We start from the raw sequence: 27,329 nt of genomic DNA on the forward strand, positions 1-27,329 counted from the left end.
TCGGTACCCACAATTTCCATCACTTGTCACATCCGTAATAGATTTTACGTGCGGCCGAATTGGTTCCGAAAAGTTATTAAGGTACGGTCCTACAAAGAGGGTTCCAAGAAGTTTTGGCTTCTTCCGCCTCGGTAACTCCTTTGCCGCCTTGGGGGTTCTCACAACGGCCTTTCCCTTGGGGCTATTATCATCCACCGCCTTGATGCTTTTTTTTATTGTGGTCTTGTCGGGAGTTTCCACGCCCGCCTTGGCATTCGCCTTGGGTCTTTTTTTCACAGCTGCCTTGGCCTTGGAGGTTTTTTCCTTCACCGACTTAGGAGTTTCCAAGGATGCCTCAACATACTCAAACTCAGACGGGTTCCTACACATTGACTTATTGATCGAACCGGACTTTCGACCGCCGGTCTGGACCTTCTGTTGGGGTGAAGACAGGGATATGGTTGATGGATTCAAAATGGGTTTCAAAGTCTTCATCCAATGCATATGGGTCATAGGGTTTTGGCCAACCATTTTGGCCATAAAGATATTCCAATCAGCATTCATTAGTTTCAAAATTGCCCCATCATCTTTATGTTTCTCAAACGAAAGCATCTTCCACCAGCAAAACCCGAGGGAAAGCACACAACAAGTCACCAAAGTAGGATGTGACCAAAATAAGTCCTTCACACAGTCATTGTCATCTTTCCGATTAAACTCGATGTACCCATATTCTTGTAACTTAGCCAATAAATATTGCATTTGAGATCTCCCCGCTCGGTCCTTAAACCCATGCTTGTAGAGTGCGTTGTAGATGGTTTTAATTGAACTTACATTGAATTCATTCTTGCCCTTTATTAGACTTAGGATCTCTCGCGGTGTAGACAATGACGAAACACACATATCCACCAACATATTCGACTGCTCCGAAGACAACTTCGCAGGATAAGCGTGCCCCTCAAGCTATTTCGCAGGAGGATGATTGTGATTGCCGTTGTAGACAGTGACAGTCCAACCTTCCAACCCCTTAACACATCTCAGTTGAAACGGGCATTCGCATTTCTTAGTTCCTGTGACGCGTGCTATCTTCTTTGCCTTCGCTTCTTTGCCATTCTCCTTCACATTACCTCCTTTGTCCTTTGCCTTGTTGATAAACGGTCTAAACTTTCCACCCCGTTCACATGCAAACCGCATCCTTGGCCTTCGGTTCTTTGCCATTCTCATTGCCGACTTTATGATAATTACAAACCCATTTTCCTTACCGGTAGATGTTATCCAATCTCTCAACATATCTTCAGATGCAAAAACCTACAAACATGATTCAACAAAAATATTTAATAACAGTAAACAAACAAAACCCAAAGAGCCATTGAATCATCCACCTATTTTGAAAACACTCACATTCTCCGTTGTAAACTCTCGTGTCAAATCATATAGGGCCATTGGACCTATGTGGCTGCCATGCGCACTCACATTCTCCGTCGTACACTCCGGTGCTATGGTCACTGTACCTATATGGCTGCCGTGCGTTGAAGCATCACCTTGAAGAAAGTATCAAAAATTCAAAAGTCTATTAAAACAAGTTTTATACCTCTCTGGATCTGTTTTGGTAAGTGAATGTCAAAAATATATAGAATTCGGTATATAACTATTGAACATAAGTATCACTTTCGGTAACCACATGTCAAAAATATATACAAAATTCGGTAACCAATTGCCGAAGTATGCGAAAATTATACATAACATTTCAGAAAGTAGCTATTGAAAATAAGATTATATTTCGGTAACTATACATAAAAAATATGTTCCAACTTTGGTAACCAACTGCCGAACTATGCATAAGAAAATTATACATAACATTTCGGCAAGTAGCTGTTGAAAATAAGATTATATTTTGGTAACTACACGTCAAAAATATGTTCCAACTTCGGTAACCAACTGCCGAACTATGTATAGGAAAATTATAACATAACATTTTGGTAAGTAGCTATTGAAAATAGGATTATACTTCGGTAGTTACACGTCGAAAATATGTTCAAATTTCGGTAACCAACTGCCGAACTATATAGAAAATTTTTACATAACATTTCGGTGACTACACGTCGAAAACATGTTCAAACTTCGGTAACCAACTACCGAACTATGTCTATAAAAATTATACATAGCTATTGAAAATAAGATTATATTTCGGTAACTACACGTCGAAAATATATTCAAACTTCAGTAAACAACTGCCGAACTATCTATATAGGGAAAATCATGCATACATTTCGGTAAATTGTTGTTGAAGAAAAGATTATATTTCGGTAAATACATATCGAAAATATGTTCAAACTTCGGTAAAGAACTGCTAAACTTATAGGAAAATCATACATACATTTCGGTAATTAGCTGTTGAAAAAAAGATTATATTTCGGTAACTACATGTCGAAAATGCATACAACAAAAACAAGAAACATATATTTCGGTAATTAGATGCTGAAAATGTATCTCAATTTCGGTAACTAGCTGTCGAATATGGTAATATTTTACAGTGGTTAGCTACCAAAATTACTTACTTTATTCTGTTCATTCTGTTTGAACCAGAAACATCGACAAAACCCTTCAAAAACTGGGTTTACAAAACCCAGACGCCACAACAACAAAACAGAGGCATTGTAAACGAAAAAACTTACCTCCTCACGCGGCTTCCAAGATACAATGTCCATCACAATATCTTTCTTCTCCTCTGCCATCATATGGTTGCCTATAGAATTTGATTCAATTTCAAAATCCAATCCTACAAGTGGATCAAAAAATGGATCAATGAAAGGACTTGAACCTTCCATTGATACAATATTTGGTCTTTGCTCCTCCTCCATTGAAAAATTTGAGAGAGAGGAAAAAAGAGAATGATGATTTAGAGAGGCGAGAGAAGAGAAGATGAACTTGTACAAAGCCGAGAATGAAGAACTGGAGGTTTGTGTGTGTTTTTTTTATTTTCAAACGTGAATGATGATTTTGGGGAGATTTTGATGGGAATGGGGTAGTTGATAATTTAGGGATTTTGGTTATAAGGGCATATAGGTCATTTCATGTATAGGTATAAGGGTAAGTAGGTCATTTTACATTAGGGGGTCATGTTGTAATTACTTGCAAATTTTTAACGGGCTCCGGGAGGAAATAGAGGGCTGCGAATAGCGGCCCCCTTTTCTCCCTTAGCCTGTTAATTTTTTTTAACTAATTACAACATGATCCCCTAATGCAAAATGACCTACTTACCCTTATACCTATACGTGAAATAACCTACATGCCCTTATGACCAAAACCCTAAATTATCTTCTTCCCCCTTTCCCTCAAAAATCATCATTCACGTTTAGAAAAACACACACACACACACACCCACACCAGGCAACTGTTCATCTTCTCCTCTCCTCTCTCTCTCTCTGAAGCTCTCTTTCTTATTCATCTTCATCCTCTCTTTTCTCCTATCTTTCAAATTTTTCGATGGAGGAGGAGCAATGGCCAAATATTGTATCAATGGAAGGTTCAAGCCCTTCCATTGATCTATTTTTTGACCCACTTGTAGGTTTGGATTTTGAAATTGAAATTGAATCAAATTCTATTGGCAACTATATGATGGAAAATGAGAAGAAAGATACTATGATGGACATTGTATCTTGAAAGTCGCATGAGGAGGTTAAGTTTTTCCATTTACAATGGCCTCTACTTTGTTGTTGTGGCGTTTGGGTTTACAAAATCCAATTTTTCGATGTGTCTGGTCCGAATAGAATAAAGTAAATAATTTCAGTAGCTAACGACTGTAAAATATTACCATACTCGACAATTAGTTACCGAAATTGAGATACATTTCAACATCCAATTACCGAAAAATATGTTTATTGTTTTTGTTGTATGGATTTCCGACATGTAGTTACCGAAATATAATCTTGTTTTCAACAGCTATTTATCGAAATGTATGTATGATTTTCGTATATAGTAGTTCGGCAGTTGTTTACCGAAGGTTGAACATATTTTTGACATATAGTTACCGAAATATAATCTTGTTTTCAACAGCTATTTACCGAAATGTTATGTATGATTTTCGTATATATAGTTTGGCAGTTGGTTACCGAATTTTGTACATATTTTTGACATGTTGTTTCCGAAAGTGATCTAATTGCTGTTATTGTATATATACATACATGTATGTATATACTCACAGAGAGAGAGACTGATGAACACACACATAGAGGGTGAGAGAGAGAAAACGACACCTTGAAGAGAGGCGATGGTGCTCCGGCTGGAGTGGCGGTGGTGCAGTGGTGGCTATGGAGGTGGAGGTGGTGGCTATGGGGGTGGGAGACGGTAATGAGGCGTGGGGGGCTTAGGGTGTGAGTTAAAGTGTAATTTTTGAGAGGGGAATGGTATAATGGGAAGATCAGGTACCTTTAATGGGTTATATGGAGAAATTTTTTATTTTTTAAATATTGAAAATGGGCTAGGTGAAGAAGTGGGTTAAGGGAGAAAATAGAGGGCTGCGAAAAAGATTTTAGGGGCGACTATTCGCAGCCCCGTATTTTCTCCCTTAGTCCGTTAAAAATTTTCAACTAATTACAACATCACTCCCTAATGCAAAATGACCTACTTACCCTTATACCTATACATGAAATGACCTATATGCCCTTATGAACAAAATCCCTAAATTATCTTCTTCCCCCTTCCCCTTAAATCATCATTCACGTTTTTTTATAAAAAAAAACACACACCAGGCGATTTCCCCCTGTTCTTCATCTTCTCTTCTCCTGTTCTTCTCTTCTCCTCCCCCTGTTCTTCATCATTCTTCTTTCTTTGTTGTTGTGGCGTTTGGATTTACAAAACCCAATTTTTCGATGTGTTTGGTACGAATAGAAAAAAGTAAGTAATTTCAGTAGCTAACCACTATAAAATATTACCATACTCGACAGTTAGTTACCGAAATTGTTATACATTTTCAGCATCCAATTATCGAAATATATGTTTCTTGTTTTTGTTGTATGCATTTTCGACATGTAGTTACCGAAATATAATCTTGTTTTCAATAGCTATTTACCGAAATGTATGTATGATTTTCGTATATAGTAGTTCGACAGTTGTTTACTGAAGCTTAAACATATTTTTGACATGTAGTTACCGAAATATAATCTTGTTTTCAACAGCTATTTACCGAAATGTTATGTATGATTTTCGGATATATAGTTTGATAGTTGGTTACCGAATTTTGTACGTATTTTCGATATGTTGTCACCGAAAGTGATCTAATTGTTGTTATTGTATATATATATACATACATGTATGTATATACTCACAAAGAGAGAGATTGACGAACAGAGAGAGAGAGAGAGAGAGAGAGAGAGAGAGAGAGAGAGAACGACATGTTGAAGAGAGGCAGTGGTGTTCTGGCAGGAGAGGCAGTGGTGGCTATGGAGGTGCAGATGGTGGCTGTGGGTAGGATGAGAGTTAAAGTGTAATTTTTGAGAGGGGAAGGGTATAATGGGAAGATCAGGTATATTAAGTGGGTTATATCAAGAATTTTTTTTTTTAAATATTAAAAATGGACTATGTGAAGTAGTGGGCTTTGGAAAAAAATATTCGCAGCCCCCTAGATTTTGGTGGATGCGTTTTGAGAAAATTGAGAGTAAACTAGGTGCATGCCGACGTGCAAAGCACATCATTCATGCCCGTTGTATAGATGCGTTTTGGATTTTCTTTCAATTATGGCTCTTGTTGATCATAGCAAAGGTTATATGGATAAGTTTGATCAAGTGTATCATCAGAAGTTCCTAGTTGTAGAAGTTATGGTCCAGATAAGCTTTTGCCTTGAACAAAAGGTGTGAAGTTATTCAGCTAATTGCATGACTTTGACTACAGGGTTTTTTTTATACAATTGCCAAAGGATTAATATCCCAATCCTGCGCCAGAATGGAAGCACCACTAACAGCAGAGTAAACAGCAAGGGTTGTAGTACGCAAGACCCATTCCAAAGCCTGTTAAAGAGGCAGTTTCTCAAGATAGAGACCCTGAAGCACCCATAGCACGGGAAGCATTCGAGCAAGCAGCTCCGGGTTCTTTCATTAGAGATTTTGGTAAAGCCACAAAGGTGAAGGCAGAGTCGATTGACCACTTTGAAGTAGTAACCTCCCTCCCAGGTCGAATGCTAGTACCAGCAATTCAAGATCGCGATGCAGAGCTTCTAGATGCATATCTCTATGTTACTTCCGCTGAGTCTATTTCCGTTTCTGGTTTTTATGCTTCTCGATCTCAATCTATATGTTCCGCTACTGGATATGCACCTGGAATTGGATCTGGAATGTAGCATGTATTGATTTTAAAGAAAAGAATCAAAATTTGGGGTAAATTATCAGACAATAATATGATAGAAGAATAATTGATCGCTGTTAGCTAAATTAGGAGTACTTAGGAAGTAGCTTAGACCAAAAGCACAGAATGAAGTAAAATAGTACAAAAGGCCAACACACTTGAACATATATTAATATAGTTCTACCAAAATAGTACAGTTTTGCTAGATACATCTGCATAAGTTTTCATTTGTAGTTCTAAATTTTAGTCTTTGTAGTACATTGTTCACTGTGCTACCCCCTTGTTTCTTACTAAATGTACATGTATCCTATGTCCTTGCAAGACTCGAAATGTCGTGATTTTGCTCCAAACAGTGATCATCTTTTTCTGAAAACTATGCAAAAAAAAATGAGCCAAAGACTCTGATTCACATGTAGGGGTTGAGGCTCAGATCTACTTGAATCAGGCCAAGGACTCTGACTCTCAAGGCTGCAAAAACTATTGTGGGGTAACTATGGTCTTAAAGTTCCAAAGCATGCAAATAGCAAATTCACATTAAAATGCAACATTCTATTTATGCTTTACCTTGCACAAATAGGTATGGGTATAACTTCTATGCTAGGTCTTTGTAGTTTTACTTCAACTGGAGCCATTGAAACAACAGAACAACAACGAATTCCAATTAAATTTTAATTTAGGGTCACTCAATTTCAATATGGTGTGCAGTTGTTTTTCCAGTTAGACCACATACAACTGTAATTCTAGGAAAAACCATACAATTACAGATCATCGTTCGACAATTTTACCATCCTTTTAGAAGAACATCACTAATAAACTGCGTAATCTTCCCCATAAAACCGATCATTGCTATAAGCAATTTAAGTTCATTTACTAAACTAAACTTATAGTGCTATTCATATGTGCACGGTTGACAACACTACAGGTACCTGGAAGGTAGGAAATAGTATTCATTCAGTGTATTCAAGCACTATAATATCTGTGAATGCATAGATTTCTCATTCTAGAATGGAGTTTTAATTCCACAGTTCAATCTTCCAATTAATTCTATTGATCACTACACAATGAACACATCTTTCAAAGAAAAAGAAAGAAATAGACAAGACAAAGATTAGCCCGACTAATGAGTAAAACTTTTTTAAAAAAAAGGCCCATTGGAAGTTGTTATATCAATGTGTCCCTAGAAAATGAGCCATTGTTGGCTTCACACTTCCTTGAGAAACTGGTACATCAACAGAGATACAATCCAAAATTGACAATGCAGTACAAAAAATCCATCTTTGCAAGGAAAATTCCGTTACCAATCACATTATAAGAATTTAAATTCAACCAAAAGATATATACCAAGTAAAATTTCGTAAAACCAGTCAAAAGCAAGCCTCTCCTACTCCAAATTCCCAGAAGGAATTAGGGAATACTCGCTTACGATCAGCCACACCAAAAAACGGATGGATCTAATAACGACAACTCCTGAGTTCCTAATCAGCCTTGCAAAAGGAATGATACCGGTGAGAATGTATTGAACTAATAAGGGATAATCAACACCATCAACAATTCCTACCAAGTAACCCAACAAAATGCGATTATGTACAAATACGGCTAATAACTTTTTAATCTGCCTAGTGATTCATACTAACCAGGATTCCAAAAAACACTTAATAAAGACCATGGCTAATATCCAAAGCTTGAAAAAGCGAACATAAAACATATCCGAAATCTTTCCAATAAACTTTGGAGCTCCACTTAAGCTTCAGCTTTCAAAATCATCGCAATAAACTACAAAAATCCAACAATCTGAAAATAAAATCAAAGTACTAAAAGAATGGAACAAAATGCATGAAAAATAGGAACTTAAAAGAACAAGAAGAGAGTATAAAATTAACTTATGATTAGGTGCAAATCTCCATTTCAATTCTTTATCCAATCGTAACAATGCAAGCTTTCCTGTTTCCTTAACTACGTAAATCTCAGTAGAAATCTTACAGATTCAGACATAGGCTTCCACTTCTCTCCACCTGCTTTGCCAACTTGGAATTCACAGATGTCACTAATTTGGTAATAGGGAAAACTAAACTTCCATTTGGTTGGTAAGAAATTAAAGCAAAATAGTTCTGATTTCTACATATCTAATGTTAGTTTTTTAGCAGCTGGATTGAAGTAAACTCACTCTTCATTTACACAAAAAACAAATTATCAGTCAAAATACCAATTCAAGAATTGAGCTCTATTCCCCATATTAGAGTAAATATAAGTCCAGCAAGTTTAATCACATCACTACATATTGGAAGCTGAAATTTGGGTGTTATGGCACTTGAAAAATAGAATGGTAGTTCCATGAAAACTATTTGTACATCAGAGAGTATTCGTAACAAATTTTGAAAAAAGGTGAGGATATACATGCGGAGCAGATTCGATCTGATTTTACTATATTCTTGTTTCTATGAATTGCATGCACAATATACCTGAAATTCTGGTTGATTGGGTGCAGATCTTGGAAGTGGTGGTAAGTTGGAGCTTCAAAAATCTGTAAGGAGTAAGGAAAACCCTAAAATTTCTAATATGTGATCAAGTGCTTTGAAATAAAACAACAGGAAACGATTACATAAGGTTTGATTTTGGAATAGATATGAATTTTTCTAAAGATCGAAGTAGCAATTCCCAGTTCCCACAAAACCCACTCCAAAAAATTCCTACAAAACCCAACAATCAGCCAATCGAAACCCACAACGATTAAAAACTTACCCAGCGATGGCAATTTTAGATGACATCTTTGTCGGAGCCGCAGGACCTGGGCTTGCCTTCTCCAGAGTCAACGAAGACGACGGCGATGCAGTAGTTTGAAGGTGGAGGAACGCCGAAAACTCTCTCTCTCTCTCTCTCTCTCTCTCTAACAAACCCTCGCTCTCTCTCTTTTCTTGCATCATATCCTCCTCCTCTTTAAGCTCCACCCAAACACAAATATTCACCCCCTATTGCCACGTTACCCAGCAAGCCCCAACAACAAAACACGTAGCCCACTTACTCCAAAAATTGAATTTACAATTTCACCCAATAAGCCAAAAACAAGAAGCCAAAACTACAAAGGGCAAAATCGTCCACCGAGAAAGTGGCGAGCGAAAGACGTTCTTCTTTAAGGGCATCCACATCTCACTCTCTACTCCCCTTTGAAAACTAAAATAGCGAGGAAATATGTGAAAAGAGGACTGCATCAGCCTCGTTTGGGAATCCAGCAAATTAACCTTTGCTACAGTTGCTTGCTTCTTCAAGCGAGTCACTATTCACTCCATTAGCAGTATTTTAATGTTTTCGCCTCAGATTGAATTTTGTCTTCATCCCATATCTTGTTCTACATCCCAATCCAAAGAACAGAAGATCTAGACTAATCGTTGATTTCTACAGCACGCTTGTTGGGCCAACTCCGGATCTTACAAAAATACATAAAAATGTTCATAAATCTTAAAATAATTTTTTATTGGATCCCAATAAAAAATCAGCTCCAACGGATATCGATAAGTATTTTTCTAAATTCGTTGGGTGAAAATTGTCAAACTGCTTAGTTTCGCCCCTATTAATTCAGAAAAAATACTTATTGATATCCATTGGAGCTAATTTATTACGGGGCCCCATAAAAAATTATTTTAAACATTGTCGATATTTTTTGTAATTTTGTGAAACGCAGAGTGGGCTCTACACGCATGGTGAAAATATGCGGTAAGAGTAGCACTGTTGATCCAAACTAACGACTTCTTGGTTGCAATACAAATAAAGAATTTGCAATACTAATAAAGAATGTACAAATAGGCAAAGAAAATATTATATTTGTAAGACCTAGTTATAATAGAGAGTCTGATGCAGTAGACATTTTAAAAGTGGATAGCTAAAGTAATAAAATGACTTTTTAAGGTGTAAATTGGTCCAAAATATAGAGAGGCTGATGCGGATGCTCTAAGAGGAGGAGGAAAACAACTTTGTAGCCCTCCACCAAAAAGAACTTGTTCAGAGCTCTAATCCTAAACCCTAACCGATCTCTCTTCCTGCCAACCTAACAAAGATGCAAAATCTGTTCTTAAAAAGTCTATACCCTAAACCCAACAACTCAACCTTCCTCTGTTTCTTCTCTTCTCTATCGTCTCTTACACACTCTCCCTCCTCAAACCCACCCCTCTCCAATTTCCTCATTGAAACCTTGGCATTCTCGGAACCACGAGCCGTTTCCATCTCCAATCGCTTCCCACCCACCAAAACCCTACAAAAGCCACTGGCCGTGGTTCAATTTCTCAGACAATTCGGCTTATCCGACGTCCAAATTCAATCTTCCGTTCGGCTCTTTCCCAAAATCCTCTTCTCTGACGTAGAAAAGACTTTGAAACCCAAGCTGCAGTTTTTTCAGGACCTGGGTCTCACTGGTCCTGAGTTGGGTAAGTTCATTTCGAAGCATTCTAGGATTTTGCATGATAGTTTGGAGGAAAAATGGATACCCTGCATTAATATGATCAAGAAAACCCTTGTAAATGATAAAAATAGTCAGGATTTGATTAGGGTTCTGCAGAAGTCCCGTTGGGTCGTCTCCAACCCTGAATTGAAATTGAAACGCAGCATTGCCTTCTTGGAGAGCTGCGGCATTGTTGGGTCCCAGCTTGCGTTGCTTTTGAGGTCGAAACCTGTGCTTTTCTTTCAGCAAGAGCAGGCTCTTAGGGTCCTCATTTCGCGAGTTTTAGATATGGGGTTTTCTGTTGATTCAAGGATGTTGGTTCATGCTGTGCACGCAGTTAGTGGCATAAGTGGTGAGACTTTTAGTAGGAAGGTTGAAGTGTTTAGGAGTTTTGGGTTCTCAATGGATGAATGTATGGATATGTTTAGGAGGGCTCCAGGAATACTTAGGACTTCCGAAGATAAGTTGAAGTTTAAGATTGATTTCTTCTTGAATGATGCCAAGTTGGACAGGTGTGCGTTAGTTAGTGGGCCTAATTGTTTGGCGTATAGCATGGAGAAGAGAGTAATTCCTCGTTATAGAGTTTTACAGGTTATCAAGTCCAAGAGACTGTTACAGAAGGGGCCGAGTTTTCTTTTGGTACTTCGTTTGTCGGAAGAGGAGTTTCTAAGGAAATTTATATCAAGGTTTAGAGATGACGGGGAGGAACTTTTGGGGACTTACAAGGGCAATCCTTTAGATTCTTGACTCTTCAGTGTAATAGGAAATCTAAACCTCTTATTCATTCATGTTTTAAACTATCATGACCAATTTCTCTATTGATGTCGCACTTTGGGGTTGCTTAGCGGTGAGAAACTTCCCTATGGGAAAGCCTTGGGCACCTCCGGAACCACAAATAGAGTCAGAACTTGGGCTTTTGCCACATGCTTCCCTCAAGTCCCAACCCCGAGTACTCTTTTGAAAAATCACTCGTATTTTGGTGTTTAAATTTGGCAAGTTCTAGCTTTATGTTATGCAGTGTACTGTCGTTGACAATTTTTTTTTAACATGATAGCATGGTTTAATAGCCGTAAGCAATTAGGGTGCACTGTGTATTTTTTTGATCGGCGTAGGGTTCACTGTGTTGAACCATATGGGAATGAGGCAGGTTAAGGGTGACTTGGTTGGACATGTAATTTGCTGAAGAAGTGGTCTCAATTTCCTGAAGAAGATTATCGACAACAAGTCGTGCCTTTTTGGTTGAGTAAAAAAACTAGACTGGATATGAAAGGTACTTCTTAGTTACCCTTTTGTGTCATGGTGTTAATATTTTTGTGGCAATATTGTTCTTATTTGTTTTCGGTCATTGGGTTACACTATAACCGTTATATTAATCCTGTTTGTTTTTCACATTTAACCTGTGAAACTATGCGTTGGATATCACTGGTATTTGCCTAACTGTAGTGTTCCCTTTTCAATGCTACTATATGAAATGAAACATTGGATTTCACAGGTAGTTGCCTTACCGTAGTTGTTAAAGGCACACATAGGCGTGCGTGGTGTACCTATACCCGAGGCTGATTTTGCACCTCACCAGGGATGGGGCATGGCGAAGTGAAAGAAACTCACCATAGGCTTCTTGTTTAGGTGGGAGGCGCAAGAGGTGCTCTGGATAGTAGTAAAGAGGATTGAAATATTAACCCTGAAAGCAGAAAAGTGGCGATTGGTGATATCCTTTGAGATGGTGACTCGTCTCAGGTGTCATTTGTGCCCTAAAGCTTTGTGGATTCGAGGATTGTCTCCAAGGTGGAGATTGTTGACTTATGGGGTATGGTGGCTCCCATCCTCATAATTGAGCTTTGGCTCATTTGGAAAATCTTCAAGATTTGACTCAATCCAGTTTGTGGACTTTTTTTGAAGTTCACTGGATTATGAAAATCCCAGGCCTGGGTTTTGCATTGAATAATCCTCGCATGGCCATGAACAATGAAGTTTGCACAGCCTATAAATTGGGAGCTTTGCTCCATGTTTTGAGTATCTCAGTGTGAGTGAGATCCTTGAGAGGCCAGCAATGTAGAGATTATAGAGAGAGTGTAGTGAGTTGAGAGAGCTCCCTTGTAAATCTTGTCTCCATATCAGAATATTGCTCTGATTCCTTCGTGGATGTGCCCGATTTTGGGGAACAACGTAAATTCTATGTTTGTGTGTGTTTGGTTTTGATCCTTGGGGCACAACATTGACTTCCTCACATCATATCAGAGTCTTAGCAATCCACAAACTTCGCATCACCAACCGCCAATTTGATTGAAGTCGCTGGCTATCAAAAAGTCGAAGTCTTGAACTGTGTTGATCAATTGGAGTCTCCTCTCTTCTTTTCCTCTTGTCCCCTATCCTTCTTCTTCTTCTAGCTTTTTTATCTTATCAATTTTTTTGTCTTTTATTTTTGGAGTTTTGTTTCAATTTTTCTACAATGTGGGCATTTGTATGGGTATCTGGTTGTGGTATTGCACTTGTATAATCATTATTATGCACGAAGTGTTTGTCCTTTTGGCAAACACCTGACCTTAGTAGCAGGGTCCTTTTAAAATGGATGCTTCCAAGACGGGAGCTCGAATCGGCACTCCCAAGATGGGAGCTTGATGGTAGCTCGCTCCTAACTAAGATTGGAGCCTATCGGGTTTGTAAGGCAGTATTATAACTCTCTTACTTTAAGGGAGTCATGCTATTGTGAAAATAAGAATATGTAAATCGTATAAGCCAAGGAGTTTGGCACATTGGAAAATATCTAACTCCCAATAATTATCCTTTTAAGATCGGAAAAATTCTCAAAAAGTATCACTTTTCCTTCAATGGTTTAGTATTTTAAGATATTTTATCTACATATTCATATAATCTATATACGCTCCTTAGGTGCTCCCAACCTTAAGAGCTTTGGATGCCTCTCCACCGGCTCCTGTTCTCGCTCCCACTTTGTGCCACTAAGCATTAGACGATAATAAGCCGTGTGTGTGACCCCACATGTGTTGTCAGTGTAAGTATTTGTGTGAATGTGTTTGTGGTTGTAAACTTTTTATTCACACATAAACCAATATGCACAAAACTGATATTTAGGATAAACCAATTTTGTACAAATGATTAGAGATCAACAAAATCCGCACGAATCTAGTGTCAAGCATTTATATGCATGATACTTGAACTCATTCATGAACTTTTACTGCTTTGAGCAACTCAATGTGTATTTTTTTTAACTGGAGCCGATAATGCCCAGATAATTTCTGGTGTTTTTAATGTTTTCATCCGCGCAATTAAAAAGTTTCGAACCACTGAGGTGGTAGCCTAGTTGGCAGGATTCTCTACCCTCCTTGACGGAGATGTGGGTTTGTGTCCTAGCAAGTGGTTTGGCTTTACGTCTGCGGATGAGTCTTTGGACCATTGAGGGAGAGAGCTTATGCCAATTATGCACCAGGTGGTAGGTGGTGCCCTGATGACGGCTTGTCCTCTCGAACGATAGCTATGACTCGAACTAGACATTTTATTAGCGGGCAGGGAGCCCCTATGGTCACGCCCAAGGGGGTTGTTATGCTGGTTGTCCCCTCCCGCCCTTATGATTATCAAAAAAATTAAAAAGTTTCCACTCTCTCTGTACGTCTTGATTTTTGTCCTTTCTTCTAATTTCTCTTGTCTCTCCTCACCATTTAATCAAACATCAGTAAGCTCATCCTTAAAGCGCCAAACCTTCAGCATGATTGAAATTCTTATAATATGCCGATTTGAGAAACTTCCAAAACGGTACAGATTGAGATCCGTCTCCTGCTCATCTTCGATACTAGCAGTGTAGTTTCTCTTTAGTTATGGTGATTCAGCCTTGTTGAGGTTGTCAATTTTAAAATTTTGTGAGAGTGGTGAGAGAGGTGGAACCCTTGAGGGAAAGGAGAACTTCGATACTGGCAGTGTAGTTTCTCTTTAGTTATGGTGGTTCAGTCTTGTTGAGGTTGTCAATTTTAAAATTTTGCGAGTGGTGAGAGAGGTGGAACCATTGAGGGAAAGGAGAGCTTCGATATTGGTGGTGTAGTTTCTCTTTAGTTATGGTGGTTCAACCTTGTTGAGGTTGTCAATTTTAAAATTTTGCTGAGGGTGGTGAGAGAGGTGGAACCGTGGAGGGAAAGGTGGGACGGAGAAGACGCGCGGTGACAAATTGAATGGTTTTGTTTTGTTGATGCTCTGTTATTGTAATCCAAGGGTAGTACAACACAGAATCAGTAAGTTTTGTTGTTTTTACGTTTGCTTCGTCAATCCATCGTTCACGTAAAATGGTAGCATGAGTCACGAGGATGATGTTTATTACTCCCTTCCAAAAATGGAAGAAAAAATTTGGTGATTTTTCAAAAGTGTCTTTCATAGGTGAATATAAGTATTATAAAATAGGTAAAATATAAGGGTAATAATGAAAATGATAGACATTGTAGGTGTAATCATTGCATGTTCTTTTAAATAGTTGGAATCCCCAGAAGGGACTATCAATTTAGAACGGAGGGAGTACATTTGAAGGTTCAATAGTGGGATTATCATTTGCTGCCTTCAATTTTTTAAAGGCCACAATACAAAATAGAAAAAATTAAAGTCTGTTTTCTTGGAGCACCGCCACACAAAACCAATCCTCCACCATTGAGCAATGATGCCTTCCACCACCCCCTCCTTCTCCAACACAACCACCGCTACGATGCATCCTCCTGAAGCCCTCACCATTAAAACCACCACCTAGAGCCCCACTCTCGATCCACAACCACCACCACTAGAACCCTTGCCTGGATGCCTGCGAACTTCTAAAAAATATCTGCACCTATCGCCATTCACAAATCTAAATCTAATTTTGTTGGCATCCAAAACATCCCGTTGTAGCCTCAATCTAGGCCCTAATCCCTACCATGGGCAACATCACCACATAAATAAATAGTACTCCATCCATCTCTTTTCCATCCGTCTCTTTTCAAGTGTTCAGTTTCGTAACTCCAATTAATTAAGAAGACATCATCATTATATCTTTCACATCAACTTTTACCCACACTTTTTCCATTTACCCTATATGAAAACATCATTATCACACTTTTACTCATTAACTTTTTGTCACGACCCAAATCCAGTGGATTTGAATATTGTGACCGCCCAATGAGTCCATCTCACCAAAGGCCTCTATTGCCTCTTTTTTTTTTTTTCTTTTTTAAAAGATAGTAGAAGCAAACTTAACATTTGCGAAAGCAATCTAAAAAGTCACTAGATGTTTATTTTTTATTTAATGAAAACATGAGCTACATATTTCTCTTCCCTTATTTATCACATGACCAAGACATAGCTTAACAGTATCGATACTTGGCCCGTCCTATTAATTCTGATTACCTGAAAAGAAAAGATTCGAACAATATAAGCCACTGCTTATGTGAGATTATGAATTATTGGAGTTACATGACCTACCATGGAATTTTTAAAATCATTTTTATCAGAGAAAAGCATGAATTATAACTTAAGTTTTTTTTTTTCATGGCTTGAACTGTAACCAATATTATAACTTCAGCTTTTTATGGCTTGCGTTGTAACAAAAACAAGTTTGTATATAACATAGCATACTATAATACCATCCAACGATTACCGGTACTGAGGGAGCGACCCCCAACTCGTATACAGTGAATTGATTAATTCAGTTGGACACCCGGCTGTGCCCCTTTTCATTCCGCCCTTATAACACCGTTTTGACTAGTATCTTTAACGTCCCCTAGATTCAGGGACATCGTTCAGATGTATCGATAATACTTTTTCCATAAACTGTTCAAAACATCATAATTCCATGGTATGTTTGCTACAAAAGAACTTGTTAAATAACCATAATTTAGTAAGCTAAAAACATAAACTTTACAAAAATTCATGTAACAGGGATAATTCATAACTCACCTTCTTGCATCCGAAATTTACCGTATCGAACCTTGTCCTAGAACAATATTCAAATGATTAGAAATACTAATATTGTTGCTAAATTATTGCTAATTAGTAACGGGTCTAATTTTACACATGTCCTGTTTTCTCCAAAGTTCTTACTTTGTTTTCCTTTGAATATTTTTTTACAGTCAATTACACTTCTACCAAGTGACTTACTTCAGTGTATCAGTGTGCTTGTAGAAATAAAAACTTTGAGTCGACTTCTCTAACTTTTCTATAGAAACTAATCTGAAACAGACAATCAAGGTTTTCTTTCACGAGGTGTTCGATCCCTATGATTGGATCGTAATATAGACCCTTCTCTGGTTTCAAGTTAAGTCGAGCCGAGCCACAAGTTGTGAGAAGAGCTTGACTCATTTTTAGCCCTAAATCAAACCCAACACCTTAAAGGATGAACTATGATTAATTTTCCGAGTCGATTTGCTCCCAAATTGAATGATTTTGTCTAAACAATTATTGAAGTAAATGTATACCAGACTAGACACAAGTCTTAGTAGCTTAGGGGCCATCCTTTCACTTTTTGATCGTGGTGAATTAGAGGAATAAGTGCGAGTGTGTGGCGTGTGTGGTATACCTACTACTATTAATAATGATATCGATTTTAATTCTACTGAAGGAAAACAGATCACCTAAATACCAAGAAGAGCAACTAAACCGACATCTGAAAAAATGTATTATGAGCATTATTCGACATAAATTAAGTCTTTTGTCCAATACAAATTACATAACGAAGATTCAGCAGTGAACTTGTGTAAAATAGAGTGTGTACAAAACAGTAGGGGTGAGTGAAGTGAGGAATAGAGGTGTCCCCCATTTTTCCCTTGTTTTCATCCTTCTCTCTCCTACCTTCTTTTCTCTCTCTCTCTCTCTTGGTGTCGTGTGTGAAGTGTTCTATGTGGAGGGAGAGGAAGCCTAGTTGGAGGGAGGGGAAGCCTATTTATAAAAGGCTCACATGATCTAAGTATATCTTGATCATATTTAAAGAAAATCTAGAATAATCTAGGATTTTCTAATAGAATCTAACATAATCTAGTTTCATATGAATACACGTAAGAAAAAGCTCTTCTTTTTTTTTTTTCCTTTACTTTGTTTTTTTACGATTTCCACGAACACAATTTTTGTGCAATTTCTTGACAAGTGAACAGAACCAACAGCATCTCCAATGAAATCTTCTGAAACACATTTTTGAAATCAATTTCTAGATTTTGAAGAAAAATAGTGCTTGAACCCATTCTATATTTGATAGGATTGTACTTTCATCCTATATATTTGGAGGATAAAAAAGTTCATATCCCTTATTTGAAGGAATTGACAAAAAAATATTTTGGAGGATGAGTTTTGAGAGAATTGAGAGAAAAAAAACACCTTTGTAGCCATCCTCCTGAAAGAACTTTTTCACTGCTCTTAACTTCACGGATATATAAACGATAACAGCTTTGACTTCAAAAAACCCTAAACCCTAACCGATCTCTCTTCCTGCAAACCCAACAAAGATGCAAACTCTGTTCTTAAAATGTCTCTACCCTAAACCCAACAACTCAACCTTACTCTGTTTCTTCTCTTCTCTATCGTCTCTTTCTCACTCTTGCACCTCAAACCCATCCCTCTGCAATTTCCTCATTGAAACCTTGGCATTCTCTGAACCACGAGCCGTTTCCATCTCCAATCGCTTCCCACCCACCAAAACCCTGCAGAAGCCACTGGCCGTAATTCAACTTCTCCGACAATTCGGCTTATCCGACATCCAAATTCAATCTTCCGTTCGGGTCGCCCCCCAAATCCTCTTCTCCGACGTAGAAAAGACTTTGAAGCCCATGCTGCTGTTCTTTCAGGACCTGGGTCTCACTGGTCCTGAGTTGGGTAAGTTTATTTCGAAGCATTCTAAGATTTTGCATGATAGTTTGGAGAAAAAATGGATACCCTACATTGATATGATCAAGAAAACCCTCGTAAACGATAAAAACAATCAGGATTTGATTAAGGTTCTGCAGAAGTACCGTTGGGTCGTCTCCAAACCTGAATTGAAATTGAAACGCAGCATTGCCTTCTTGGAGAGCTGCGGCATTGTTGGGTCCCAGCTCTCCATGCTTTTGAGGTCGAAACCTGGGCTTTTCTTTCAGCAAGAGCCGGCTCTTAGGGACCTCATTTTGCGAGTTTTAGATATGGGGTTTTCTGTCAATTCAAGGATGTTGGTTCATGCTGTGCACGCAGTTAGTGGCATAAGTGGTGAGACTTTTAGTAGGAAGTTTGAAATGTTTAGGAGTTTTGGGTTCTCAATGGATGAATGTATGGATATGTTTAGGAGGGCTCCGAGAATACTTACGACTTCCGAAGATAATTTGAAGTTTAAGATTGATTTCTTCTTGAATGATATCAAGTTGGACAGGTGTGCATTAGTTAGTGGGCCTAATTGTTTGACGTATAGCATGGAGAAGAGAGTAATTCCTCGTTATAGAGTTTTACAAGTTATCAAGTCCAAGAGACTGTTACAGAAGGGGCCAAGATTTCTTTCTGTACTTTGTTTGTCGGAAGAGGAGTTTCTAAGGAAATTTATATCAAGTTTTAGAGATGACGGAGAGGTACTTTTGGGGACTTACAAGGGCAATCCTTTAGATTCTTGACTCTTCAGTGTAATAGGAAATCTGAATCTTTTATTCATTCATGTTTTAAACTATCATGACCAATTTCCCTATCGATGTCGTACTTTGGGGTTGCTCAACCTCCCTATGGGAAAGCCATGGGCACCTCCGGAACAACAACTAGAGGTAGAACTCGGGTTTTCGCCACACATTTCCCTCAAGGCCCAACTTCGAGTACTCTTTTTAAAAAACCTTCATATTTTGGTGTTTAAAGTTGGCAAGTTCTAGCTTTATGGTATGCAGTGTACTGTCATTGACAATTTTTTTAACATGATAGCATGGTTTAATAGCCATAAGCAATTAGGGTGCACTGTGTGGAACCATATGGGAACGAGGCAGGCTAAGGGTGACTTAGTTGGATATGTAATTTGCTGAAGAAGTGGTCTCAATTTCCTGAAGAAGATTATCGACAACAACTGTTGCCTTTGTTGTTGAGTAAAAAAGCTAGACCGGATATGAAAGGTTTTTCCTAGTTACCCTTTTGTGTCATGGTGTTAATATTTTTCTGGCAATATTGTTCTTATTTGTTTTCGGTCATTGGGTTATACTATAACTGTTATAATAATCCTGTTTGTTTTTCACATTTAACCTGTGAAACTACACTTTGAATTTCACTGCTATTTGCCTAACTGTAGTGTTCCCTTTTCAATGCTTCTATATGAAATGAAACATTGGTTTTCACAGGTTGTTGCCTTACTGTAGTTGTTAAAGGCCCATATAGGCGTGCGTGGTGTACCTATACGGCTATACCCGAGGCTGATTTTGCACCTCACCAGGGATGGGGCATGGCGACGTGAAAGAAACTCACCATAGGATTCTCATTTAGGTGAGAGGCGCAAGAGTAAAGTAGTAAAGAGGAATGAAATATTAACCCTGGAATCAGAAAAGTGGAAGCTGACTTCCTCACATCGTATCAGAGTCTTAGCAATCCACAAACTTCACATCACCAAATTTGATTGAAGTCTCTGGTTATCACAAAGTTATTGCCAGTCAAAGTCTTGACCTGTGTTGATCAACTGAAGTCTCCTCTCTCTTTTTTCCTCGTCCCCTATCCTTCTTCTTCTTGCTTGCTTTTTTATCTTATCAAATCTTTTGTGTTTTATTTTTGGAGTTTTGTTCCAATTTTTCTACCATGTGGCATTTGTATGGGTATGCAGTTGTTGTATTGCACTTGTATAGTCATTACTATGCCCAAACTGTTTGTCCTTTTGACCAACACCTAAGTGACCTTAGACCTTAGTAGCAGGGTCCTTTTAAAATGGGTCCGCTCCCAAGACAAGAGCTTAAACCGGCGCTCCCAAGGTGGGAGCGTGAAGGTAAGCTCGCTCCTAACTAAGATGGGAGCTTATCGGGTTGTTAAGACAGTTAATCTCTTACTTTTGAGGGAGTTATGCCAATGTGAAAATAAGAATATGAAAATTGTATCAGCCAAGAAGTTTTGCAAATTGAAAATATCTAAATTTCAATAATTACCCTTTAATACTGGTAAAATTCTCAATAAGTATCTCTTTTTCTTCAATGCGCCTAGCAACGGACTTTTGGGGCCTCAGTGTGCGCCTAGCAACGGACTTTTGGGGCCTCATTACTATGTACCATTCTCGTCCATTGCTGAGCAAGGAATATCTTTGCCTTGCGCCTAACAACGAACTTTTGGGGTCTTTGTGTGCGCCTAGCAATGTACTTTTGGGGCCTCATTACCATGTACCATTTTCGTTCGTTGCTAAGTGACTTTGCTTTATATGTGACATGTAATTCCATTCACTTAATCCTGGATAGGCTACGCACTCGCAAACATAAAAACATACACAAAGAGGCATAGTAGTGCAAGTGGAATTCCAACTGCTAGCACTCTCAAATATATTGCATCATGCATGTTATTTGAATAAAAACATACACAAAGAGGCATAGTAGTGCAAGTGGAATTCCAACTGCTAGCACTCTCAAATATATTGCATCATGCATGTTATTTGAATATTTGTGAGATACGGAGTAGTAAAAAATTGCCTTGAGCAAAGTACTTTTAGGAATTGCCTTGAATTTTGGTAACCTCCATCTAGAGGAGAGTCACATCAGTCAAGGTTTGCACTCGAAACTGTATTTTATTTGTCTGGACGTGGCTTAAGTCTGTCCGGACGCTAGTTCATAGAATTAATGCTGTTAAGTTAGTTTGACCTATTTTCTAGGCTCTGCTATATCAAGAGACATTGGGGAGTGCAAGGCTTAGTGCTTCCATGTTGGGATTAGTTATAAGCTCTAGTTTAATAGAAATTTATATTTTCAGGGAATTAGTTGGAATGTGTTCGTATTTATTAATTGGGTTTTGGTTTACATGGCCTGTTGCGGCAAGGTACTCTCTCGTTCTAGCCCTCCAAAAAGAAGCCCCTACATACAAGACTTCCTAGGCGTATGGGTGAAGGAAGCTAAGCCGGGGAAGCCCTATTCCTAAAGGGATCTGCCCTACGCTTGCTTTCACTTGCCTGTGCCTTGGGTGTGATATTAGGGTTTTGGGTTTCTCTTTGGGTTCCACTAGGGTTTTGTTTCCCTTTGGATTCCGCCGGAGTTTTGTTGGTAATATTGTTTGGTGCTTTATGAGAGTGACAGATATAGGGGACTCTTTGTCATCTATCCTGTGAATCCTCTCGCTCCTCATGTGGAGTACGTTTATGCTTAAAATCAGGCGGAACCATGTAAATCTTTGTGTCCTTGTTTGATAGCTGGTTGGTTTGTTTTTTCTTTACTTCTCAATTGTCATAACAAAATGGTATTAGCGATCAGAGTTTCATCCTAGGTATTCGTTTGTTCTGCTTGTACTGATTGTCAATGTGGACTTTGTAACTTGACATCACATGCTCCGAGAAGTTGCGTGTGGGTGTTTTTCAGATCAAATTTCATATTTTAACTACTTGAAAGCCGGTTTTCATCTTTTATTGTAGCTTAATCATAATTTCACAAATGAGCAAACTTTGTTTATTTGTTTCTACTAAAGTTAAAATCTATAATCTGGATCCAAATTTGAAGTTATAATAAAAAATATGTAGTTACAGCTATCGCAAAGGCGCCTTTAGATTCCGTGTTTTATAAAAGTTACTCCTTCTGTTCCTTTTTAAGTATCAAGTTTCTTAATTTTGATTTATTTAAGAGACATCACCATTACATGTTTCACATCAACTTTTACCTCTACTATCTAAAATTATTGTCCACTTTTACCTACTCCCTTTGCCCATGTTTGTTACGGAGTAGTTTATTTTGGGGTTTCTATCTTTTTTAGGGAACATGATGATTGCTTTGTACAATTCTTGTCTTTCCGAGTTACCCTTCAATCAATTAAGTCATTATTCGAATACAAGGGTAAAATAGTACAACTGACACAATTTACTCATTGACTTCCTAACATGGACAAACATTGAGTGATGGAAAAAGGTATGTTTGTGGACTAACAAACACGGACGGAAGGAGTATTAACTTTTCAAAAGAATAAAGTAATAGTTGCACAATTTTTTACCCATTGATTTTCCAAAATCTACAACTCAAGTTGGAATACCTGACTATAATTTGGAATGTAGGAAATAATTTTTCAATTTTTTCTCGTTTAAATAGTACCAGTTTTTTTTTTGTTTTTTGTTATGCAGCTTAATCATCATAATAGCTAAATATGTTTATCTGCTTATACTATAATCCAAAATCCACATCTGCAGTAAAGGCAAGATAAGAGTCTAATAATTGTTCACCGGTTCATGCCCACATAGGTCCTTGGAGAAGGGGCTCGCCGGAGATGGGGTTTTCGGAGATGGAGGATTCGCAGTGGGAAGGTGTTTTGCCGGAGAGAGCGAGCAATGGGAATTCCTTTTATATTTAAACTCAGCATTCATTTCAATGGCTGAGAGCCTGAGATGCTGTGTTAAATGTAGTGTCTACGAAACCGGCTCGTAATTTATTTTGCAGATACGGAGTGGATTAATTATTAATTATATACTTGTTCATTGATTTTTTGGAGAATTGTTGTTGTGCTAGACTTTTGAGGATTTTGGTCCATATCAATTATAATTTGAGTTTCTCTACTTACACAACTCTGGACACAACTGCATCCGGAGTTGGGGTCGAGAGTTGTATACATACCTCATTCCACTTTATTCTATTGAAGACTCATTTGCATTTTCGAGGTAGTAGTGCACTATTTATGTTCCTCGAGGAATCGTGAGTTCTGATAAATTCGGATCTTTTAGCTACTCTGTGGATTACCTATCCTTCATCAAACCGCTAAATTTGTCCTCCTCACTTGTGCTAATTCTTTATTCCACTGAAATGAGACATAGCACAGCTAATCCTATTGTATTACTTGTCTTCTCAACCGGCCAACAGTTCCACGATATTCATTTCTCTGCTGAACAAATCAAAAATCATATTTCACCTCTTTATCTTCCCCCTGCTTTCTGTACCAGATAGGAGGAAGAGGAAAAATCATATTTCACCTCTTTCTGCATTGGAATCTAAGTTCTTTCTCTTGGTGTCCAAGGAAAGCTAATGAAGCTGCAAATTGGGTAGCCAAGACCCTAACCAACTGTTTTTTTAACCCACTTTTGGATATCCTATCCTTTTGGGGATTTTATTCGCATTCTTTCTTTTGGGTAGCCAAGACCCTTACCAGTTACCAAGTACTATTTTTGACTCCTAGTTGTGGTCGGCTCCCAAGTGATCAAAAGTGAGTTAATTTTATCTTTGACCCTTGTTCAGGGTTTCTCTTTGACGAAACCTCCAGGTACAGACATGTCTCTCATCTCACATCAACCGGTAATTACCGGACCTAAGGCCTAATGGTAACCTCAAGGGAAAGACTGAAGTGTGACTGCTTCTGAAGACATTGATCTCAATTCCAAATGAAGACCATCAAAGCATCACTAAATGCAGTTTTCTTCAACTGAAGAATTGAAGGGAATAGGGGAAAGGTACCAGCAACTTACCCTGTTGTGGCAAGTCATAATGGTTTTGAATAACCACAGATTTATTGCATTCGGTCATCGGATTGAACCTTTGTATTAGCTGTATGTTTTTGTTCACATTTGGGTTATTAACAAGTCCTTTCGACTTCACCTGTAGTTAGTAGGCCATCGGAATTCTTGCCCCCTTTCAATGTGGTTACAATAAGAAATCCACTAAAACTATACTTGATTTTTTGTTTTAAATTTCGCTCTGTTATTGTATTCAACCATTTACTTGCACAGCCTATGCTCGTAGTTTGTGCGTGGTTGGAAGTAGAACTTTATTTATCTTGAGGCGTATCTGTTATTCAATCATTGCTTTCCAGATATTCAGCAGACAATCTTATTCTCATATTCCGTATTTTCGGATAGCATGTGCGCATACACATGCAAACGGACACATAAAGAGCTACAACTCCCAACTTTCACCCGGGTATTCACCCTTGATGCTGCATTTTATAGCTGCGGGGGGAAATATTGCTGCGTGGAATTTGAGATATTTGTAAGATAGGAAATTATTGCATATCGGCAGAGGAATTCCGTTCTTTGATTGAAACGAAACTTAATGCTGCGCATAATTTGAGATATTCGTAAGATTGGATATTATTGCATATCAGCAGAGGAATTCCATTCTTTGATTGAAACGAAACTTTTTCTCCGCTCCGGACTAGACTACTTCCCAGTTTATGTTCCAGCCTACTGCTGCTTTCATAAGAAACCTGAGAGCGAAAGCTGCAAATTTGTTTGAATGGGTAGAGTATTAGCACTCCGTCCTCTATAAACTTTATCTTGACCATCTGATAGTTTAACGGGATGATTAATGCTCTCAGACTACTGCCCGGTTAATGATCCGGACAGAGATTTTTTTTTGTAATGGTTTCTTGGCAAGGAGTTTTTTTTTAGGAACTTGTAGGATGGCTTTGAGTTTGAATCAGAATCTGAAACTACAAATTCGTAAACAGGATACCGGAAGAACAAAAGCTGGTAAAGAAAGCTAGATCCATATGAACCCAAACTATAACTGCTGATCCGATCGACAACAAACCTTAGAAATGCATGAAAAACCCAAAACGAAACGAAACGGACATGAAACTGACTTCCAAGATAAAGATACTCTAAGAACCTTGAAATTGCTAAGTTCAATTATAGATGACGAGATGGTTGAGAAGAAGTTGCGTCTGCTTTCTGGCCGACCTTGGCAGGCACATCTTTGTAGCAAATGTGAAAACACTGGCAAACAAACTGGTTGTCATCTTGGCATTTCCCCCACCCTTCTGGGTGCAGCTTCTCGCAAAACTGTTCACAATTTGGTTGTTTGCAGGAGAACGGTGGCCGAGAGCGCTTCTCATCCTTGCATATGAGTGTCACTCTGTAACTTTCACCTGCGTGGAAAAGAAATTCAGAAACACCAAGACGAACGAAATAGGATACATTCGGGATAGTTTAAGTCTTAAGTTTTTGAAACCGAGTTACTTCTTTGTGTTTCAGAATAGGATGTTAGAGGGGCAAAATGAAGGGATCGATACTCAAGACTCTTCCTGTTCAAAAACCCCAAAACTAAAAACATTCGAGAATGTGTCTGTACCATAATGCAATGAGATAATAACCATGACAAGGACTAAAGCTGCTACAAAGGGCTTCATCTTCTATGACAAGATTTTGTTCAGAGAGAGAGAGAGAGAGAGAGAGAGAGAGAGAGATGAAGCTTTAGTCAAGGGATGAGAGAAGAGGATGAGCTTGTTGATATATATCTTCAGATTTATCACTAGAGAAGTGGAAGGGTCGTATCAACCAAATAATGGAAATTAATGCGAAGTAATGCGTTTGCAGACTAAGGGAAGTGGAAGGGTCATATACGATCAACAAAATAATGCATGGTTTTATTGGGACTAGGAGTTTCTGTGGTGCGACACTGCACTTACAGGCTTGTAGGGCGGCGTTCCGAAAGCAACATTCGGCAAACGATCATATCACGGTCCAATTTTGTCATTGTATAGAATTTGCTAAGAATTTTATTGTTGTAAAAAATCAAATTGATCAGATAGCCACATTATCAGAGAACACATGCTTTTGAAAAATGAACGGTTGGTATGATTCAGAGAATGAACCGTAAAACAAATCTAACTTGCTCATATTTTAGAAATGTCTTATGAACTTGATTTCTTGTACAAGTATAGTGTTCCGCAAACTCTAAAAGATGGCCGATACGGATCCTGAAGATTATCTCTAGAAAAGCCATATTTTTTGTGGTCGTGGACTTTTTGTTCGCAGATAAACAAATAAATCAATTTTCTTCTCATTTCTCTCGTCTCTCCTCACCATTCAATCCAACATCAGTAGTCTCATCGTTACAGCACCAAACCTTCAGCATGATTGAAATTCACATAATATGCTGATTTGAGGAACTTCCAAAACAGTACAGATCTCGATCTGTCTCCTGCTCAGCTTTGAAATTGTCAATGTAGTTTCTCTTTAGTTATGGTTGTTCAGCCTTGTTGAGGTTGTTGATTTTAAAATTTTTGCGAGAGTGATGAGACAGGTGGAACCGTGGAGGGACGAAGAAGACGCGCGGTGACAAATTGTATGATTTTTTTTTTGTTGATGCTCTGTTCATTGTAATCGAAGGGCAGTATAACACAGAATTAGTCAGTTTTGTTGTTTTACTTTTGGTTCTTCAGTCCATCATTGTTCATGCATGTAAAATGGTAACATGAGTCACGAGGATAATGTTCATTACATTAGAAGGTGCCACAGTGGGATGATCATTTGCCACAATACAAGATAGAAAAAATTACTCACTCCGTCCTCTCTTTAGAGTCCAAGTACACCATTTTAGGTTGTCTCTTAATAAGACTCCATTTTGTAAAGTTAGTGGGTAAAAGCCGGCGGATTTTCCATTTCGCCCGTAAAAGTAGATTCTATTTTGAAAAATTAATGAGTAAAAATGTAATTATGATATCTCCATGAAGGGTAAGTAGAGAAAGTGGACGTAAAAGCTGATGT

General features: G+C 38.2%; 2 protein-coding genes across 2 annotated transcripts; both read left to right on the forward strand.

Moving 5' to 3' along the window:
- Positions 1–10,298: 10,298 nt before the first annotated feature.
- LOC131303948 (transcription termination factor MTERF5, chloroplastic-like) lies at positions 10,299–12,941 on the forward strand. The gene is made up of 2 exons (XM_058331020.1): positions 10,299–12,014; positions 12,237–12,941. The coding sequence occupies exon 1, from the start codon at positions 10,364–10,366 to the stop codon at positions 11,489–11,491; it is 1,128 nt and encodes a 375-aa protein (XP_058187003.1). The 5' UTR covers positions 10,299–10,363; the 3' UTR covers positions 11,492–12,014; positions 12,237–12,941.
- A 5,202-nt stretch (positions 12,942–18,143) lies between these two features.
- On the forward strand, positions 18,144–20,515 carry LOC131303949 (transcription termination factor MTEF1, chloroplastic-like). The gene has a single exon (XM_058331021.1). The coding sequence runs from the start codon at positions 18,205–18,207 to the stop codon at positions 19,330–19,332; it is 1,128 nt and encodes a 375-aa protein (XP_058187004.1). The 5' UTR covers positions 18,144–18,204; the 3' UTR covers positions 19,333–20,515.
- The last annotated feature ends 6,814 nt before the right edge of the window (positions 20,516–27,329 follow it).

The sequence above is a fragment of the Rhododendron vialii genome, chromosome 10a, assembly GCF_030253575.1.
Source record: "Rhododendron vialii isolate Sample 1 chromosome 10a, ASM3025357v1".
Classification (NCBI taxonomy): domain Eukaryota; kingdom Viridiplantae; phylum Streptophyta; class Magnoliopsida; order Ericales; family Ericaceae; genus Rhododendron; species Rhododendron vialii.